We start from the raw sequence: 20,424 nt of genomic DNA, 5'->3' as shown, positions 1-20,424 counted from the left end.
ATTTCTCTCACCAGTGTGGATTTTCTGATGTTCTTTTAAACTTTGCGGCAGTGAAAAACTCTTTCCACATTCGGAACATGAATGCGGCCTCTCCTTCGCATGAACCGTCAGGTGTTTCTTCAGGACTGATGTAGAGACAAATGTTTTTTCACATTGATCACATGAACGGCTTCTCTCCAGTGTGGATCCTCTTGTGAAGTTCAAGACTTTCTTTGATTGTGAATCTCTTTCCACATTGATCACATGCATATGGCTTCTCTCCGGTGTGGATCCTCAAGTGAATCCTTAGTCTCCTTTTATCTAAGAATCTCTGTTCACACTGACCACACGCAAATGGCTTCTCTCCAGTGTGGATTTTCATGTGTCTTTTATGTTTTGAAGAGTCCACGAAACTTTTTCCACACTGATCACACATGAACGGCTTCACCCCTGCATGAACTCTCATATGAAGCTCAAGACGTTGCTTGTTTGAGTATCTCTTTTCACACTGATCACACATGAACGGCTTCTCTCCGGTGTGGATCCTCACATGAATCTTAAGGTACGCTAAATCCATGAAACTCTTCCGACATTGATCACATGCATATGGCTTCTCTCCAGTGTGGATCCTCATGTGAATCCTAAGTCTCCTTTTATCTGAGAATCTGTGTTCACACTTAAATGGCTTCTCTCCGGTGTGGATCCTCATGTGAATCTTAACATAGACATCAGGCCAACGGGAGACCGGCTGGTGCCGGCTTGCTGCACCATTCCTTCGGGATCCGTGCGCCATTTCCCAGCTGTTCCCTCTAGAAGCGAACCTAGGTCCTCCATGCCCCGCAGTCAGCCTAGTGCGGAGTAGGCTCTGACTGTGCCCCTGCTGGGTCTCCTTCGCCCTGCAAGGTTTGTTGCAATATATCTCAGTATTATTCCCTCGGTCAGCCAGAAGGGCGTGGTTTCCCTCGTGTATCCCTAGACTCCTATGGATACAGCGGATTATTCTCATTTCCACATGTAAAATATCTCATGTGCTCCGCCCCCCCAACCCCTTCTTCAGTATAACTGGCATCCCTGTGGGGTCCCCTAATTGGCCCCCAGGGCGTTGGGAAGGTTGCGCTCGTACCCGCCTGCGGACACGTCTGCCTGTCTGCACGAGGTGTAGGGCGTAACACGGCGTCAGGTTCGTGGCCTGTTCCATGGGTCTGTTCCCAATGTAATAGGGATGTGCGGTATACCGGTACTGTGAAAATACTGGTATTTATTTTTTTTAAACGGTACAATATCAAAAGTTTGCTCAGTTCGGTATTTCATCCGCTGTTCCGATTTTCACCACTATGTGGCAGTGTTCCGCAAAGTGGCGTAAAACCGGCAAGTGTGATAACAGACAAACGGCAATGGATCGCACAGATGAAATGCGCTCTGCAGCGGTCAAAGGAGCTAGCAAAAAAATGAAGACTGAAAAGATATGTATATGTGAACCCATTTTATTCAGTCCCAAAATCACAATCCAACCTGTATCCTCTACTCTGTTGGGTTTTTTGTTGTTGTTGTTGTTGTTGTTGCATTCACATTTTCTTTGTGATAAAGACTGAAAATATGTGACCCTGGACCACAAAACCAGTCATAAGCTTACATTTTACAAAACTGAGGTGTATATATCACATGAAAGCTGAATAAATAAGCTTTCTATTGATGTATGGTTTGTTAGGATAGGACACTATTTGGCCGAGATACAACTATTTGGAAATCTGGAATCTGAGGGTGCAAAAAAAAAAAAAAAAATCAAAATGCTGAGAAAATCACCTTTAAAGTTGTCCGAATTAAGTTCTTAACAATGCATATTACAAATAAAAAAAAATACATTTTGATATATTTATAGTAGGAATTTGACAAAAAATCTTCATGGAACATGATCTTTACTTAATTTCCTAATGATTTTTGGCATAAAAAAAAAATCAATAATTTTGAGCCATACAATGCATTTTTGGCTATTGCTACAAATATACCCCAGCCACTTAAGACTGGTTTAGTGGTCCAGGGTCACATATATTAAGAGATTACTTTATTTTAATTAGATCTCTTCAGTTTTGTTTCTTCTAAAATCAAAATTGTAGTTTTTATTATTTTTTAGTAACCATTTCTTTGCACAGTTGTTCATAGAGTTTTCAATTCACCTATATTTGCCTGTTTCCTTTTTTTAATTTATTTATTTTTACCTATGGTATCGATTTGGTATCGATACCAAGGTATTAGATCCTAGTATCGTACCGAAGTCAAAATTGTGGTATCGGGCCATCCCTACAATGTAACGTCGAAGTGATTCGACTGAAGGGGAACGTCTAGGTTACGTAGGTAAACCCTTGTTCCCTGAAGGAGGGAACGGAGACATTACATTCCCCTGCCACGTCCTGACGTCTTCAGCAAAAACCTGAATGAGTGGTGCGCGTTTTATTGCATGGACTGCGGTTTGTGGTAAGGGGTTTTCAACGACTAATTTCACTGTATTCAGAAAAAGACAATGACAATAAAGGCTTTCAGTTCAAATCAATTAAAGAGCTTTATTGAGAAATTTTAAACAGAAAGCCCAAAAGCAAACATAACACTATGTGGCTTTCTAATATTATAACTAAAACTACACAATGACTTTTTCCCCTAAAGCAAATACAACAAGCAGACAATACAAGTTGTTAATACAATATTAAAAATAATAATTACTACAAAACATTCAATCAATAATTCCTCAAAGCAAAAGTAAATGGATGAGTAGCAAATAAAGATCAGTTCCAAAGCTACATAACTGTATATCTTGCATTGACTTTTTCTAAATATATCATAACTAGTTCTTAAAAAAAAAAAAAACAGTGAAGAATATTAAGTGTCACAGACTCTTCTTCATCTTCCTGAACAAGAACAGTTTGTAAACAGCTACTTCATGAAAGACAACTTAAACTACAAGTGACAGATGTGCATTAGAAGACAATTGAACATAATATGTACTTTTTGAAATTGTTCTTTAGAGAGGACCTTTATTTTCGAGTTGATCTCAGTTAAATCTGCAGGTTTTGAAGATGAAGATGAACTTTATTGACTCTGAAAACTTTAGAAGATGTTTCTTTGTAACGGCTCGTTTGATCCAGATGATATTTTATTGATTGATTCATTATTGTGTGCAGCATCAGATCTGAAGATGATCTTCTTACTGTGAATGTTTTTTGTATGACTGCTTAGAGAAGATGAATGTCTGAAACAGATCCCACATTCAGTGCAGTGATACGGTTTCTCTCCGGTGTGGATCCTCTCATGTGTTTTCAGGCTTACCGAGAGTCTGAATCTCTGGTCGCAGTGTGAACACATATAAGGTTTCTCTCCAGTGTGGATGCTCATGTGTGTGTTAAGTTGTACTTTTCGTGCAAAACTCTTCCCGCATTGACCACATGTGTAAGGTTTCTCTCCAGTGTGGATTCTCTCATGTATTTTCAGATATGTTGCCTGATTGAATCTCTTGTCGCAGAGTGAACACTTGTAGGGTTTTTCTCCAGTGTGAATCCTCTCATGCTGTTTCAGATGTCCAGCTGTAGTAAAAGTCTTTTCACATTCAAAGCACATGTACTCTCTCACACCAGCGTGTATTTTCTGATGTACTTTCAAATGTTCTAGACGTGAAAAACTCTTTCCACACAAATGGCATGAATGTGGCTTCTCCTTTGAATGAACTCTCAGGTGTATCTTCAGGCTTGAAGTCCACAAAAATGTTTTATCACATTGATCACATGTGTGCAGTTTCTCTCTAGTGTGGATGTTCATGTGATGTTTAAGAGTTGATGATTGTGAGAAACTCTTCCCGCACTGATCACAAGTAAACGGTTTCTCTCCAGTGTGAATCCTCATGTGAAGCTCAAGATGATGTTTGTTTGTCAAACTCTTTCCACACTGAGTGCAGGTGACAGATTTCTTGGCTCTGCTTTTCTTTAAATCTTTGCATTTGGTTTGAGAGCGACTCATTTTTACATGATTTCTCTCATCAGCTTCACTCAATTCTTCATTCTCCTCATTTTCATCAATAAACTCTGAAATAAAAATAAAAACATTTCATTTTCAGAAACTCGTTAAAAAATAAAAGAGAGAACCGTGAACTTGATGTAACAGCAGAAAGTAGGCAATTGCCATACAAAAGATTGATCTTCAAATTAGACTATTAAATGTTTAATCAACTACACAATTATCTAACATACTTTTTGTATTATTGACTCACTATTTTCCTATTTAATACTGTAAATCTGCTTTGACACAATCTGTATTGTTAAATGTGCTATATAAATAAAGGTGACTTGACTTGACATACATTTTGTTTAAAGAAAAAAGTTCCCTGTTCATAGAAAGTCTCTTATTATTTGCTGCTTCATTGAGATTATTCAACACCTCTCAAGATGTTTCGTATTACAAAAGAAGTTTAAAGAAAAAAGTAGGCTACCCAGTTCATAGAAAGACTTCATTTGTGAAAATATTGGTCCTAAACAACTCCGTCATCAAATAATCATTAGACACAACGATTGTTTTTGCCGGTTGAATGGAGGACATTTGCTCAAGTAAAAGTCTGCTCTCTTCACTGAATACACGTTATAAATAAAATTACACAGTTATTCATACGTGAAGCTGACATTTACCTCAAATTCCTGCTACACTCAAACATAACTACGCAAATGAAGATATGCAGGATAACAAAAAGCAAATAATAGAGAAGAAAAACAGGACTCACCGGACATCTCTCTCTCACGCACCTCTGTCTCTAACTCGCGCATGCGCACGATTTGATTCACTCCTTCAAGTGAACTGTACTAGTGGACTAATGTAGGGAATAGTGAATAGGGTATAGGGGGCGATTTCGGTTACAGCCTCACTCTCACCGGAAAACTCTCTCTCTCTCACGCTGCTCCGCTCTCTAACTCGCGCATGCGCACATCGAGTGATCCACACGAGCGCTGAAGATGAAGAAAGAGTCTCGATCGCCCCCAGGAGACTGGAATCAGTATAGGTCACAAAACCCACCTCTCCATCTAATCTAATGGAACGAAAGACAAAACTAATTTATTTACACTTGAAATTATTATTATTATTATTATTATTATTATTATTATTATTATTTTATTTATTTTTTTCAAAGATGTGTTTTGACATTGTATGTAGTTTTTATTTGGTATGTAGTCTTCTTAGGTTGAAGCTGAAACTGGTGTATTGGGCTACTGTTAAAGGGCATTCAGAAATACAGCCAGTTAAAAGAGTCTTAGGAAACTGCTGGGAACATGAATGTAAATCTGAATAGTGTTGGATGGAAAGCAAATAATGAGGAGTAAAGGGGCTGTGGTTATTCCCAATGTCTTCTAGTGAGTATAAATGATAAAAACAGACAATAATCAAAAGATCATCTATCAGTGTATGCTACAGAAATTATTGCACTATTATTGGCTCTTCGGTGGGTTGAAGAGATTAATATACCTGAAGTCCTCATAATATTCATACTGTTTTTCAGCATTATCAAGTTTAAAGTTGGGTTAATCTTTTAACATTTTATCAGACATTTTATCAGACATCTTACAAAGTTTGTTCAGAATGCAAACAAAAACCACTATCTCTTTTGTATAGATCCCTGCACATATAGGAATAGAAGGAAATGAAATGGTGGATCAAATAATGAAAAAAAAAAAAAACTTTAAAATGGCCAGAGTTTAATGTTCAGATGAGTAAATTAGAAATAAAAGGGCTATGTACAGTGTTGTGAGAAAGTGTTTGCTCCCTAAACATAATAACTGTTTGGGCCACCCTTAGCAGCAACAACTGCAATCAACCATTTGCGATAACTTGCAATGAGTCTGTTACAGTGCTGTGCAGGAATGTTGGCCACTCATCTTGGCATAATTGTTGCAATTCAGCCACATTGGAGAGTTTTCCAGCATGAATAGCTTTTTTAAGGTCATGCCACAGCATCTCAACAGGATTCAGGGCTGCGTTTCCCAAAAGCATCGTAAGCCTAAGAATTAAAAATGATCGTACGACTGATCTTAATATTATGGTCTGTTTCCCAAAAACATCGTAACTTAAGTAGCCCTTGAAAATCTTCGTAGATCTATGAGTGCTCTGGAGTAATGGAAAAGCCTTAAGTGCATCGTAAGGAGACAGAGTTATGAGGGCACCTGCTGGACAACCGGCAAATTGCAACTAAAATTTACTTCTCTTTAAAGTCATTTTTTCATTTTATTTGTACGTATATTTTTATTCATTTCTATGTTCTACTCATTACACAATTCAATATAGAAATAATAATGCAATAAAATAAAATGACATAATGAATGTTAGAATGAAAATAAAATTTAAATTACAAACTTAAAACTTAAAGTTTTTCAGGCTGTAATAATATTCACATGTCGCACACTGATTGTCATCTATTTCACTAATTGCAGAAAGCCCCACTTGAAGAAGCTGAATCACTGATTTTAGAAATTGCATTAATTACCTCTTCCCTGAATTTATTCTCTTGTTAGGTTCATAATGGTCAAAGGTTGTCCTTTTATAAATCTATATGAAAAGTACATTTATATAAAACAGTGCTGATAAAGCATGTGCACATTAAACATTTTTCTGCACCAATATGGATAGGCTAATAGACAGGTCCTAATACTATATTGCCACACACACCCGCAAGACTCAAGTTGTAGTAAAATATATACCCCTGTTTCCACAGACAAGGCTTAAGCCTAGTCCAGACTAAAATTCAAGTCTAAGATTTTAACTGAAGGACACTTGCACTGACTGATCTTAAAATATATCAGTCCCTTTGTTTCGTCTCAAGATGGACACCAGTGCTGTTTTTTTTTTTTTCCCAAGGCACATTTATATAAAGAAAAAAAATACTTAAATCTAATTGAACTAGATTTCAAGATGGTAAGTGTCTGTCAATAGGAGGTGAACCTAGGAGGTTTTTGTAGCTCCACCTCCTCTAAAATAATAATAGTTTCCTCCTTTTGAAAAAAATATTTTCTTTGTTTTTTGGTTTCAGCCATTTTGCTAGTGTCTCCACCCCTAGCTGTGTGCTTATTTAAATTTTTGTCCTATTAGCAAATGCACATCAGATGAAGATAATTAGGCTACACTTTTCAAAAATAAATGTAAGAGCTTATTTATTTATTTACTTATTTATTTACTTATTTATTTATTTGATGTGAGATAAGCAATTGTTGATAAAGAAATTGATACATAATTCTACTTAAATAAGGTTTCATATATATATCGAAAATGATGCTGATGTAATTTCCGGCAAAGACCGTTTGTTTTATGCGAGATTGGAGCAAGACAGTGTTTTTACAATACGACATTTCCAGTTAATTTATGTTTTAAAACTTGCTCAAGAAGAAATTATGTTATATTATTCGAGTTGAGTACACATAAATCAAAAATTAGATGGATTGCTATAACAGCATGTTCAACAATGAGGCTCCATTTCAGCACTTGACCAACGGACAGCGACTCCTAAGTGGCACTTAAAGCAGGGCTACGTGCATTTGTGTTAAGTGCACTTTTGGGAAACACACATGAAACAATAACGAACGTTCGCAAAATGACTCGTAGAAAACGCTCTTATGCGCTAAGATCAATCGTTATCGGGAAACGCAGCCCAGGTCTGTCACGAGTCTGGGCTGTGGTGTTTCCCTTCCCCACCAGAGGTCACCTTCTCCCTTCCCTCCTCGAAAAAGACAATAACCCGTGCATGACTTTAAACACGAATATAAGCATAATTAATATTTTACATCATTTGACTTACTTTATGCAGTGTAACGTTGACACAAAACGTATAAGCTCGCTGTTTGGTGTAATGCTAGTTATATACTTTCGATTAAACAAGAAGCACATGACTAGAAATTATAAATACTGGAATTGAGTTGCATGATTTCTCTAAAATAATATGCATTATAAAGTGAACATTTCAAACTTACCAACACTCGTCCACAGAAGTAAAATGGCGTCTGTCCGCATGTGGTCCAATTCAATCACGTTCTGCACGTAAACTAGACGTGGCTTAGTTAACACTAAACTGGCGTTACACCGTGAAACACCGCAAAATGACGCCAACACTAATTTGCAAAATCACTGCAAAAAATGCTTTTCTTACTTGTTTCCAGCCTAAATATCTAAAAATTCTTGAATCGGGAAGGATTTTCTAGACAAGTAAAAATTTGTGTCTTGTATTTAGTAAAAACAAGACAAAATTAGGCGAGTTTTTGCTTAGAACAACCAAAATAATCTGCCAGTGGGGTAAGAAAAATAATCTAGTTGTCTGCTTGAAATAAGATTTTGTTTTTCTTACCCCTGGAAACAAGAGAAAAAAGCAAACACAACACTACATGGCTTTCAGATATTATGACTAACACTATCAAATTAAAAATAAAACTTTTTCCCTTAAAGGGATGTTTCGGAGTAGAATTGACTTCATTGCTATGCACTCCGAAGCCCATCTAAATACCCCATCCGAAGGTTTTTTTTTTTTTTTACCTTAGTCGAACATTTATGCAGATATTAGAGTTTTTCGAATTGCTTGTTACAGGAGTGATTGGTACATGCGATGTATCTCGTAAATTGCACTACCCCACCTCCCCAAAAAACATTTCTAAAGGCCACAGTGACTATGTTATATTAAAATGTTAATGTTGAAAAATTTGGGATGCACTATACCTGTTTCAGCCGCATATATGCCCAATGAAAATAAATGCATTTTATTACAATGCAAATACATTAAAGGACCATAAATGTGTACTACTGAGCATTAACGTGTTTCACGAAGCGGGAGATATGATGACTAGTTGCTGACTATAAGTATTGTGTTATCACAACATTGTCAATCGCGTTGTCAATCGCAAACGCTAATTTATACAAACATCCCTCTACCAAACTATCTACTGTAGCTTCATTTGCAGAGGATGAAGAGAAAGCACCAGTTTGATAAATAAGCTAGTAGTGGAGAAATAATATCTTGTAAGAAATAATCTTTTTTGAGTAACTGTCACGGTTCATGCATCTGCCGTGTTCTCAGGTCTTGTGTTATGGTGTCTGTCTGTGTTGTTATTATGACATGTGCTCTGTCTTGTCAGTGTTGCCATGTGCTCTGTCTTGTCAGTGTTGCCATGTGCTCTGTCTCGTATCATGTGACTGTCTGTGTTGTTCGTCATGCTCATTCAGCGCAGCTGCTAATCAGTCCGGCACCAGGTGTCTCTCATCACTGACTGCTACATATACTCACGCCATTCTCTTCTCCCCTGTCCTATAGTTCGTCTGGATGTTGGACTGTGTTAGTTGTCTTGGTTCGTGTCTTGTCTCGTTGGATGTGTATTTCGTCGTGGGAACACCTTGGGACTTCATCTAAACCACGGGATCTTCACGACACGTCACCACTCTGCCATCAAGCCCTTGCGTCACCCAGTCGAGAGACATCACCACACTTGGATCGTTTACACCCATCACCTGGTTCATCTGTTTCTAGATCTGTGTTGCAAGAGAAGCCGCCCGAGACTTACTGAACACTTCCTTCAGGTCGAGATACTCCGCGGGCACGTTACACAGATCCGCCGCCTTCTCCTGAAACACAGATCTAGAAACAGATGAACAAGCAGACACAAGACAAGACTCATAACACTTAATGCTCCATTCAGACACCGACTTTAGCTGTCCGGGAGAGCACCCCCTTCTACCTCCTGGACTCCCCCCATGCACCCGTGGTCTTAGGACACCCCTGGCTCATTCAACACAACCCCCGGATTGATTGGCAGCTGAAGTCGGTGTCTGAATGGAGCATTAAGTGTTATGAGTCTTGTCTTGTGTCTGCTTGTTCATCTGTTTCTAGATCTGTGTTTCAGGAGAAGGCGGCGGATCTGTGTTACGTGCCCGCGGAGTATCTCGACCTGAAGGAAGTGTTCAGTAAGTCTCGGGCGGCTTCTCTTCCTCCTCACCGTCCCTATGACTGTGCTATAGACTTACTGCCAGGTACGTCTCCGCCTAAGGGCAAACTTTATTCACTCTCAGTCCCTGAGAGAGAGGCTATGGAGAAATACATTTCTGATTCTCTAACAGCGGGGTTCATATGACCCTCCTCTTCTCCAGCGGGGGCGGGATTCTTTTTTGTGGGGAAGAAGGACGGATTTCTGCGACCTTGCATTGATTACCGAGGGCTAAATAATATTACGGTAAAGAATACTTGTCCTTTACCGCTAATATCTTCAGCCTTTGAGAGGTTGCAGGGAGCGTCCATCTTCACGAAATTGGATTTAAGAAACGCTTATCATTTGGTCCGCATCGGGGGGGAGATGAATGGAAGACTGCCTTCAATACCCCCAGGGGGCACTTTGAAAACTTGGTCATGCCCTTCGGCTTGTCCAACTCCCCAGGGGTCTTTCAGGCACTTGTCAATGACGTGCTGAGAGACATGGTCGATCAGTTTCTATATGTCTACCTGGACGACATATTGATTTTTTCTTCGTCTCCCCAGGAACATGTTCAGCACGTCAGACGAGTGTTCCAGCGGCTGCTAGAGAATGGGCTTTTTGTCAAGGCGGAGAAATGCGATTTTCATGCACAGTCTGTTCCTTTCCCAGGGTACATCGTGTCGGCCGAGGGTATGCGCATGGATCCCGAGAAGGTGAGGGCTGTGGTATATTGGCCAAGTCCAGATTCCCGTAAGGCCCTACAGAGGTTTCTGGGCTTCGCCAATTTTTACCGACGTTTTATTCGTAATTACAGCCAACTAGCCGCACCTCTGACAGCCTTGACCTCCCCCAGAACGGCGTTCAGGTGGTCAAACGCCGCGGAAGCGGTGCTTTCCCAGCGCTCATCCACGGACGACAAGATGCATCCCTGCGCGTTTTATTCTCATCGTATGTCGCAAGCTGAGTCAAATTATGATATTGGTAACAGAGAGCTGTTGGCGGTCAAACTGGCATTGGAAGAATGGCGTCACTGGTTGGAAGGGTCAGGGGTACCTTTCATAGTTTGGACCGATCATAAGAACCTAGAATACATTAGAACGGCTAAAAGACTGAACTCTAGGCAGGCTAGGTGGGCACTTTTTTTCGGACGTTTTGACTTCACTATTTCGTACCGCCCGGGTTCCAAAAACGTTAAACCCGATTCTTTATCGCGCATTTTTGACCGTTCCGATCGCCCGTCCACTCCCGAGGGCATTTTTCCTGAGACACTTATTGTCTCTGCCCTCAATTGGGAGGTCGAATCGAAGGTTAAGACAGCCTTAATTGGGGTAACTACTCCGGCCGGTTGCCCACCTAACCGTTTGTTTGTGCCAGAAGGTCTACGGTCCGAAGTCATCCAGTGGGGACATGGTTCCAATGTGGCGTGTCATCCAGGGGTAAGTCGAACCTTACATTTGGTAAAACAAAGATTTTGGGTGGCCACTTATGGCTCGTGATGTTCGCAGTTTTGTTTTGGCTTGTTCAGTTTGTGCCATTGGTAAGACTTCTAACAGACCTCCTGATGGGCTCTTACAACCGCTGCCAATCCCTTCGAGACCCTGGTCCCACATCGCTCTAGATTTTGTTACCGCCCTCCCACCCTCCCACCCTCCCAGGGTAACACGGTAGTTTTGACCGTGGTGGACCGATTCTCGAAGGCGGTTCATTTCATTCCCTTGCCCAAATTACCCTCAGCCAAGGAGACAGCGTTGGCAGTCGTGGACCACGTCTTTCGGTTACATGGCCTCCCGACAGACGTGGTCTCCAACAGAGGACCCCAGTTTGTGTCCAAATTTTGGCGAGAGTTTTGTAAATTACTGGGGGCCACTGTTAGTCTCTCTTCGGGGTTCCATCCTCAAAGCAATGGGCAAACTGAGAGAGCCAACCAAGACTAGGAGAGAGCGTTACGATGTATGGTCACTAGAAATCCTTCCTCCTGGAGCCAACAGTTGTCAATGGTGGAGTACGCCCACAATTCGTTACCAGTATCATCCACGGGCCTATCCCCATTTGAATGTAGTATAGGTTACCAGCCACCCATTTTTCCCAGTCTGGAATCCGAAGTTGCGGTCTCCTCCGCTCACGCCTTCGTCCAGAGGTGCCGTCGCACCTGGACTAGAGCCCGTGAGACACTAGTCCGGGTGGGAGCGCGCATCAAGGCCAAAGCCGATCGCCACCGGTCTAGGCCTCCCGTATACGTCGTCGTTCCATTATTAAGTCACAGTTGCTGTTCCTGCACAGTCAAGCCAAGTCAGAGCAGCCATTCCTGAGCTCCCAGCCGAGAAGGCCTTCATTCCTGAGTTTATGGCCTCATGAACTGTCTAACCAGCCATGGCCTACTGAACCCTCTGATCCGCCATGGCCTCATGAACTGCCTGATCGGCAATCGTTCAAAAACTCTGTGATCTGCCAGGGCTCCCTGATCCCGGTAGTATTGTTAAGGCACGAGACGCGCCTATCGGGAGGGGGGAGTAATGTTAAATGTATCCTTGTGTTTCTGGTCTTTGTCATTGTTTTGATTTGGTTTCTCTCTTTTTCTTCCCCTGTCATTCTGTGATAGTTGGTTTGCCGTCATTAACGTCTCCACCTGTCTGTCATTAGTTTCACCTTTTATAAGTCATTTGCCCTTCTGTGTCTTTCTGTCGACTTGAAGTTATGTTATTTGAGTTTACCTGGATTCCCTGTTTTTCACAAAGAAACACATTTTTGGATCTATGTCCAACTCTTCAAGTTTTTACTCTGGCTCCTCTACAACCGGTAATCATAACACCGGCATTTCAGTAGCCAATAAAAAATATCTCTTCTTAACGGACCAATGAAAAGCCTGGTATATTATTTGAACCGAAAAACAAGTTCTGTTTATTTTTTCATTTTTTTTTTCCGGCACGCTTTTGATAAGATAATCATTACTAGGACTTGGGGTGGGCGATACATTGATTTTATCGATTAACTTGAGTGTGTAGTTTACATCAATTTGTTTGAATGAAAATCGGTTTTCTTTTTAATATCCTCTCTGGGCTCCAGCAGTTCCGAATGGGCTCAGCACTCCCTCACGCTTTTACCATATTAGAAACACACTAATATGTATATTTGTATTCAGAAAGGCACGGAAGACAAATAATGGGAGCCACTAAAGGGATATGATTAGCTGCTTTAGTTAGCCGGACCTGATCAGCATATTTGTTTGCGCTCAGGGGAGCTACAAAGGTTTCTATGTGTTTTTGCAATGTAGAGTAATGCATCACGGACGTATCTCAGGAATCCTCTCATAAACAAAGTGTAGAGAGTGTAAATAAGAGATTGATTGCACAGTATAGCGAGCGGCATTGATTAGCTTTGTGAGATTGCGAACAAAGGTAGGTGACTTTTTTAAATAATTTTTAAGGGAGTTTGAAAAAATTAGATATTGATATAATACAACAGTTAAATAAACAAGAAGTTAATATTAAGTGACTTCATATTTTATTGTCTGACTATAACACTGTTGCCTGATTTTGCTCTATTTCGTCGTCAAAAGTTGCTAAACAAGTAACATCTGAGCCGCTGAGCGTTGAACTTTTTTTTTTTTTACGAATCTAGTGAAATGATTCAATTTCCCATTCATAAAAACAGTCTTTTGTTTTATTCTGAGTGAACCAGCTCTAACTAGAACATGTAAATCCATCATCATTATTAATAAATATAATCTCGTTACTTCTCGTTGCCACCGAATACTCTGTCTCCCAATGTGATACGGCCGAAAAGCAAGACACAGACAGAAGTTCTGTCAACTTTATTGGTTTAATTCAAGAGTATATATCGGAATATTAACGGATGTTATGCATCTAACCAAAATATGTATGTGCATCATATGGAACAAAAACAATATTGGGTGTACATTGAAATCTCAGAAATAGATCTGGGTGAACAATGGGCTCTTCCTGTTATTCCAACCAACTATACATTAATCAGACAGAAACAAGTGTGAAATACACTAAACAGCAGGGAGAGAGGGAAACGACACGACAAGGAGCAGAGAGCGTGACAAATGCTAACAATCAGTTCAAATCACACAATTCAAATCAATCCAAGAGCTTTATTGAGAAATTTAAAAACAGAAAGCCCAAAACATAACACTGCGTGGCTTTCTAATATTATTATAATAAAAAAAACATTCAATCGATAATTACTCAAAGCAAAAGTAAATGGATGAGTAGCAAATAAAGATCAGTATATCTTGCATCTGTTTTTTCTAAATGTATCATAACTAGTTCTTAAAAAAACAGGGAAGAAAACAAACGTGTCCCAGACTCTTCTTGAGCTTCCTGAACAAAGAACAGTTTGTAAACAGCTACTTCATGAAAGACAACTTAAACTACAAGTGACAGATGTGCATTAGAAGACAACTGAACATAATATGAAAACACAAAATCATATAGAAGAATACAGCTTTTTGAAATTGTTCTTTAGAGAGGAACTCTATTTTCGAGTATATCCAAGTTAAATCTGCTGGTTTTGAAGATGAAGATAAACTTTATTTCTACCAGAAAGACTCAGGAGAATAAATACTGTGACAATTATCCATTTATTACGGACTCTGCATATCCTGCCTGAAGATCAAGGCAGGGGCGCAGCCGACCCCCGTGAGGTATGGAAGGGACCATCCTGGTGGTGGTGGTGAGAAGGAAGGATTCAATTTGGAGGAGGTGGGGAGGATGGTGGTGCATTGAAGCGTCAGCAAACATGAGTAAGTACCGATCTTTTAGACCACAAGTGTTGGAATGTGATTGGATTGATAAAAATTGAGTGACGTAACAATTAAGTCTTCCTGGCAGAACTTTATGCTAGAGCTTTCATTGACTGTGAAAACTTTAGATGATGTTTCTTTGTCATGGCTCCAGGGGCGGATCTAGAAAATTATTCATGGGGTGGCAAGGGGGTGGCATTAAAATTATGAAGGGTGGCAACACTGAAGCAAGCATCCTTGCATGGTTTTTGTGGATTCAAGGAACGCTATTCTTATTCGGTGTATACACTAGGGTGCACATTTTTACATTGTCCTTTAAAACTGAAATAAAGGCTGATGTGTGATGTTTGGAAATTCAGATAAATTAAATATTTAACTTCTCTTTATTGAGTTCTATGAAAACCTGTAGCAAGTTTAAGTCTATGCCAAGTTTAATTTTCAAAGCATGACAAACAATGCAGACTGTATATGGATACAAAGACTCAGTGGATCAAGTTTCCTTAAGTCAAAAACACATAATAAAAAAACAGAAACCACATTTAAATCACCAACAAATATCTTCAAAATGAATAAAATAAATCACAGTATTCAGAGCAACAAAATTACTTTTTAAAGTATTAAAATATCTTGAATGAGACATGAAAACAAATTCAATATTTTTTGTGCAAGTAAAGCAACAAAAGTCCCTTAAAGTCCAATTATCTCTTCTTTTTTTAACAAACCAACAAATTTGCCTGCACCGAAAACTAAATAACAAATTTTGGTGTAACAAGGTATGACCATTCACAAACAGCTTTGGTGCACATGTGTAAAATTAAAATTCAAGCACTTTCAAGGTGCATTTTCAAGATTTTCCAGCACTGTGGTAAATTACATGTTCACATACATGAGTTCTTCGTTTTAAAACAGATGTTATTGTGCTATTAAAAAACAACTGTCTGGATTGCATATAACATTGCCAAATATAAGTAGCCAACATAAAGTATAAAAATTCTATAATTTAAAATATTTAATTAATATAATGTACAGAGTATCTGCAGCATTATAGTAAGACCTGCACAAATAAAAGTAATACTGTATGAGTGGGGTAGGGCAATGTCTATGGTAACATATTAATGACTGGTATAAAATGACTGTAAAAAAAAACATGATACTAAACTAAAATTCCAAAACCTGCTGTTCAAAAAGTGTTTTTTTTTTCACAAATACATTTCACATTTCAGCCTAAAAGTACTAAAAGGTAGTCAAAAATAAGCTATAAAATTACTAACACCATTAATTTAACTAGTCCAAATAAAAATATATATATTTTTTTTAAGTATATAAAATCAGATAGGAGTCTAAATGTCAATCAAAAATATTTTCAATTCAAAAACAAACAAATATGAAGGAATTCTTTTTTTCACTATTTACAGTGCATCTGCAGAATTTTTAAATATCAATTTAGGGCAATGTATGACCCTTTTTAATTGTTTAGATTTTTAGAAAGCACATTAACTTGTTTCACATTTACAACTCTGTGTTTACTGCATAAAGATGTGGGTCGATATTTGCAATAATCTGACTATAAACAGCTGAATATTAGCAAATTCATTCTTTGTCACGAGGGGGCGCTTTAGGTGCGCTGAAACATCACGGTTTCCCTAGTAACGGCTGTACACACAGCAGAATTAGCGCTGTTTTATCAGACACTGAATGAAAATGCAAACGACACGATTCTATGACAGTCTGTTCCCTTCAGATACATTCATATAAAGACATCCGTGCCGCGTTTTGACTTTGAAACGTGCAGCATTCTCGTCTTTCCGTCCCCAACTGTAAGGACTCTTAAAATTATAATTAAGCATTTTCATATTCTATTTAACATATTTAAAACTTTTTAATCGCCTTAAATTTGATACAACTAAATTGAGGAACCCACAGGAGCCCTCTTCTTAACAATAGTGCGTCGGGGAGGCCGGTTAAACATTTTGGTAGCCCGACAGGAAAACACGATAACTCCGGCACGTCGGGCTAGCGATGTTGCGAGTTCCGAGTTCTCGTTTTAAACATAATTCATTTAAACATCATTTTTCATTTTCAAGCCATCGCGGACTGATGCGACAACCTCACTGCATGTTTTCGCTTGATCGCTTGGCTTCTGGTTAGCTCTTCCAGGTGTCCGTCCTTGGTTTCCAGGGCGACGCTGATAGATGATTGGGACGCTCGTCACACTATACGCTATTTTTATGTCATCAAAATACAGAGTCGCTGCTGTAAATCGGTCGAGGAAACTCTTTTAATTTTAGAACACTAGGACACTAGTGCTGGGGTGGCAAGGCTTTTTCTTAGGGTGGCAATTGCCACCCCGGTAGATCCGCCCCTGCATGGCTCTTGATTGATCCAGATGATATTTTATTGCTTGATTCATTATTGTGTGCAGCATCAGATCTGAAGATGATCTACTTACTGTGAATGTTTTTTGTGTGTCTGTGTAGAGAAGATAAATGTCTGAAACAGATCCCACATTCAGTGCAATGATACGGTTTCTCTCCAGTGTGGATCCTCTCATGTCTTTTCAGGATTTCTGAGAATCTGAATCTCTGGTCGCAGTGTGAACACGTATAAGGTTTCTCTCCAGTGTGGATCCTCTGGTGCTGTTTCAAATGTTCAGCTGTAGTAAAAGTCTTTTCACACTCAAAGCACATGTAATCTCTCACACCAGCGTGTATTTTCTGATGTACTTTCAAACTTTGTAGACATGAAAAACTCTTTCCACACAAATGACATGAATATGGCTTCTCCTTTGCATGAACTGTCAGGTGTGTCCACAGGTTTGAAGCCCACAAAAATGTTTTATCACATTGATCACATGCGTACAGTTTCTCTCTAGTGTGGATGTTCATGTGTGCGTTAAGTTGTACTTTTTGTGCAAAAGTCTTCCCGCATTGATCACATGTGTAAGGTTTCTCTCCAGTGTGGATTCTCTCATGTTTTTTCAGGACTCCTGACTGACTGAATCTCTTCCCGCATTGATCACATGTGTACGGTTTCTCTCCAGTGTGAATCCTCTGGTGCAGTTTTAATTTTCCAGCTGTAGTAAAAGTCTTCTCACACTCAAAGCACATGTACTCTCTCACACCAGTGTGTGTTTTCTGATGTACTTTCAAACTTTGTAGACATGAAAAACTCTTTCCACACAAATGGCATGAATGTGGCTTCTCCTTTGTATGAACTCTCAGGTGTTTCCTCAGGTTTGAAGCCCACAAAAATGTTTTCCCACATTGATCACATGTGTACAGTTTCTCTCTAGTGTGGATGTTCATGTGCTTCTTAAGGCTTGATGACCGTGAGAAACTCTTCCCGCACTGATCACAAGTGAACGGTTTCTCTCCAGTGTGAATCCTCATGTGATGATTAAGGCTTTTTTTGTTGGTGAAACTCTTTCCACACTGAGTGCAGGTGACAGATTTCTTGGCTCTGCTTTTCTTTAAATCTTTGGGTTTGGTTTGAGAGCGACTCATTTTGAATATGTTTTTTTTCTCATCCGCTTCACTCAATTCTTTATTCTACTCATTTTCATCAATAAACTCTGAAATAAAAATAAAAGCATTTTATTTTCAGAAACTCGTTTAAAAAAATAAAAGAGGGAACCAGGAACTTGATGTAAAAGCAGAAAATTGCCATACAAAAGATTGATCTTCAAATTAGACGATCTTCAAATTAAAATAAGTTTAATCAACTACACAATTATCTAACATACTTTTTGTATTATTGACTCACTATTTTCCTATTTAATACTGTAAATCTGCTAATTGACACAATCTGTATTGTTAAAGTCGCTATAGGCAAGATAAGTTTATTTATAAAGCACATTTCATACACAATGGTAATTCAAAGTGCTGTACATGAAAGGAATTAAAATCATAATATCATGAACATTAGCAATGATAATCATAAAAATAAAAACAAAGAATTTAAAAACATTTAAGAGGATTTATAAATTAATTAACACAGTAAAAATTATTATTCATAAAATAATGCAATCTGTTCGGACGAAGCACAGTGCTCATTCAATAAATGCACAACTGAACAGATGAGTTTCCAGTCTGCATTTAAACGTGTCTAATGTATTCCAACTGCGCGCGGCATAGTAGCTAAAAGCGGAATCCCCTTCTTATATAAATAAAGGTCACTTGACTTGACATACATTTTGTTTAAAGAAAAAAGTACCCAGTTCATAGAGAGTCTCTCCTATTTGCTGGTTCATTATTACAAAAGAAGTTTAAAGAAAAAAAGTAGGCTGCCCAGTTCATAGAAAGACTTCATTTGTGAAACTATTGGTCCTAAACAACTCCGTCATCAAATAATCATTAGACACAGCGATTGTTTTTGCCGGATGAATGGAGGACATTTGTTCAAATAAAAGTCTCCTCTCTTCACTGAATACACGTTATAAATAAAATTACACAGTTATTCATACGTGAAGCTGACATTTACCTCAAATTCCTGCTACACTCAAACATAATTACACAAATGAAGATACGCAGGACGGCAAAAAGCAAATAATAGAGAAGAAAAAGAGGACTCACCGGACAACTCTCTCTCTCTCACGCAGCTCCGCTCTCTAACTCGCGCATGCGCACATCGAGTGATCCTCACGCGCTCTGAAGATGAAGAAAGAGAGCCTCGATCGCCCCCAGGAGGATGAAATCTCTATAGGTCACAAGCTAATCTAATGGAAAGACAGACAAAACAAATTTATTTACACTTAAAATTATTATTATTTTTTTTTTCAAAGATGTGTTTTGACATTGTATGTAGTTTTTATTAGGTATGTAGTTTTCTTAGGTTGAAGCTGAAACTGGTGTATTGGGCTACTGTTAAAGGGCATTCAGAAATACACCCAGTTAAAAGAGTATTAGAAAACTGCTGGGAACATGAATGTAAATCTGAATAGTGTTGGATGGAAAGCAAATAATGAGGAGTAAAGGGGCTGTGGTTATTCCCGATGTCTGTAGCTGATTTTCAGCTTCTAGTGAGTATAAATGATAAAAACAGACAAGAATCTAAAGATCATCTATCAGTGTACGCTACAGAAATTATTGCACTATTATTGGCTCTTCAGTGGGTTAAAGAGATTAATATTCCTGAAGTCCTCATAATATCCATACTGTTTTTCAGCATTATCAAGTTTAAAGTTGGGTTAATCTTCAACTAGACGAGACATTTTATCAGACATCTTACAAAGTTTGTTCAGAATGCAAACAAAAGCCATTATCTCTTTTGTATGGATACCTGCACATATAGGAATAGAAGGAAATGAAGTGGTGGATCAAATAGTGAGAAAAAAAAATTAAAACTTTAAAATGGCCAGAGTTTAATGTTCAGATGAGTAAATTAGAAATAAAAGTGTTTGCTCCCTAAACATAATAACTGTTTAGGCCACCCTTAGCAGCAACAACTGCAATAAAGCGTTTGTGATAAAAAGGATCTGGCATCCGGGTCTGGATATCAGTGTGGAGACTCGATTTAACATAGAAAGTAGTATCCAGTTCATAGGAAACCATTTAACATTTATTTTGTTTCTAATTTCTATTATACCAAACCAAATATTAAACTTGGTTGTTTTCCAGCTGCCAGCTGTTGTGGCAAAAATAAACTCTTACTGCTCAAGAGACAAACTCAGTCAGTTGTCCTTCATAATCACACATTGCTGCAGAGTATGACGAAAAA

At 38.7% G+C, this 20,424-nt stretch overlaps 2 protein-coding genes across 2 annotated transcripts in view; both read right to left on the bottom strand.

The window, feature by feature from the left end:
- The window catches only part of LOC141331880 (uncharacterized), a 347,739-nt gene extending 329,461 nt beyond the window's left edge, over positions 1 to 18,278 (bottom strand). The window contains exons 1-4 of the mRNA XM_073836956.1: positions 17,159 to 18,278; positions 530 to 636; positions 325 to 487; positions 12 to 125 (exon numbers count right to left, since the gene is read on the bottom strand). Coding sequence (XP_073693057.1) covers positions 12 to 125; positions 325 to 487; positions 530 to 636; positions 17,159 to 18,212 — 1,438 coding nt within the window. The 5' untranslated portion in view covers positions 18,213 to 18,278. The remainder of the gene's footprint in view (positions 1 to 11; positions 126 to 324; positions 488 to 529; positions 637 to 17,158) is intronic.
- LOC141327405 (uncharacterized) lies at positions 2,512 to 4,895 on the bottom strand. Its single transcript, XM_073835345.1, has 2 exons — positions 4,736 to 4,895; positions 2,512 to 4,046 (listed from the first exon to the last, which is right to left on the bottom strand). Exons 1-2 carry the CDS (start codon positions 4,776 to 4,778, stop codon positions 3,079 to 3,081), a joined length of 1,011 nt encoding a protein of 336 aa, XP_073691446.1. The 5' UTR covers positions 4,779 to 4,895; the 3' UTR covers positions 2,512 to 3,078.
- Positions 18,279 to 20,424: the final 2,146 nt, after the last annotated feature.

The sequence above is a fragment of the Garra rufa genome, chromosome 1, assembly GCF_049309525.1.
Source record: "Garra rufa chromosome 1, GarRuf1.0, whole genome shotgun sequence".
NCBI classification, from domain to species: Eukaryota; Metazoa; Chordata; class Actinopteri; order Cypriniformes; family Cyprinidae; genus Garra; species Garra rufa.
The sequence above is the reverse complement of the archived record's forward strand: the minus strand, read 5'-3'. Positions and strand labels throughout refer to the sequence as shown.

Bases quoted from the DNA above. Each gene is read 5' to 3' on its own strand.
- LOC141327405 (XM_073835345.1), bottom strand. From the start codon at position 4,778: ATGCGCGAGTTAGAGACAGAGGTGCGTGAGAGAGAGATGTCCG. The intron at 4,047-4,735 runs GTGAGTCCTGTT...TTTTTATTTCAG, and splicing joins GCGTGAGAGAGAGATGTCCG to AGTTTATTGATGAAAATGAG.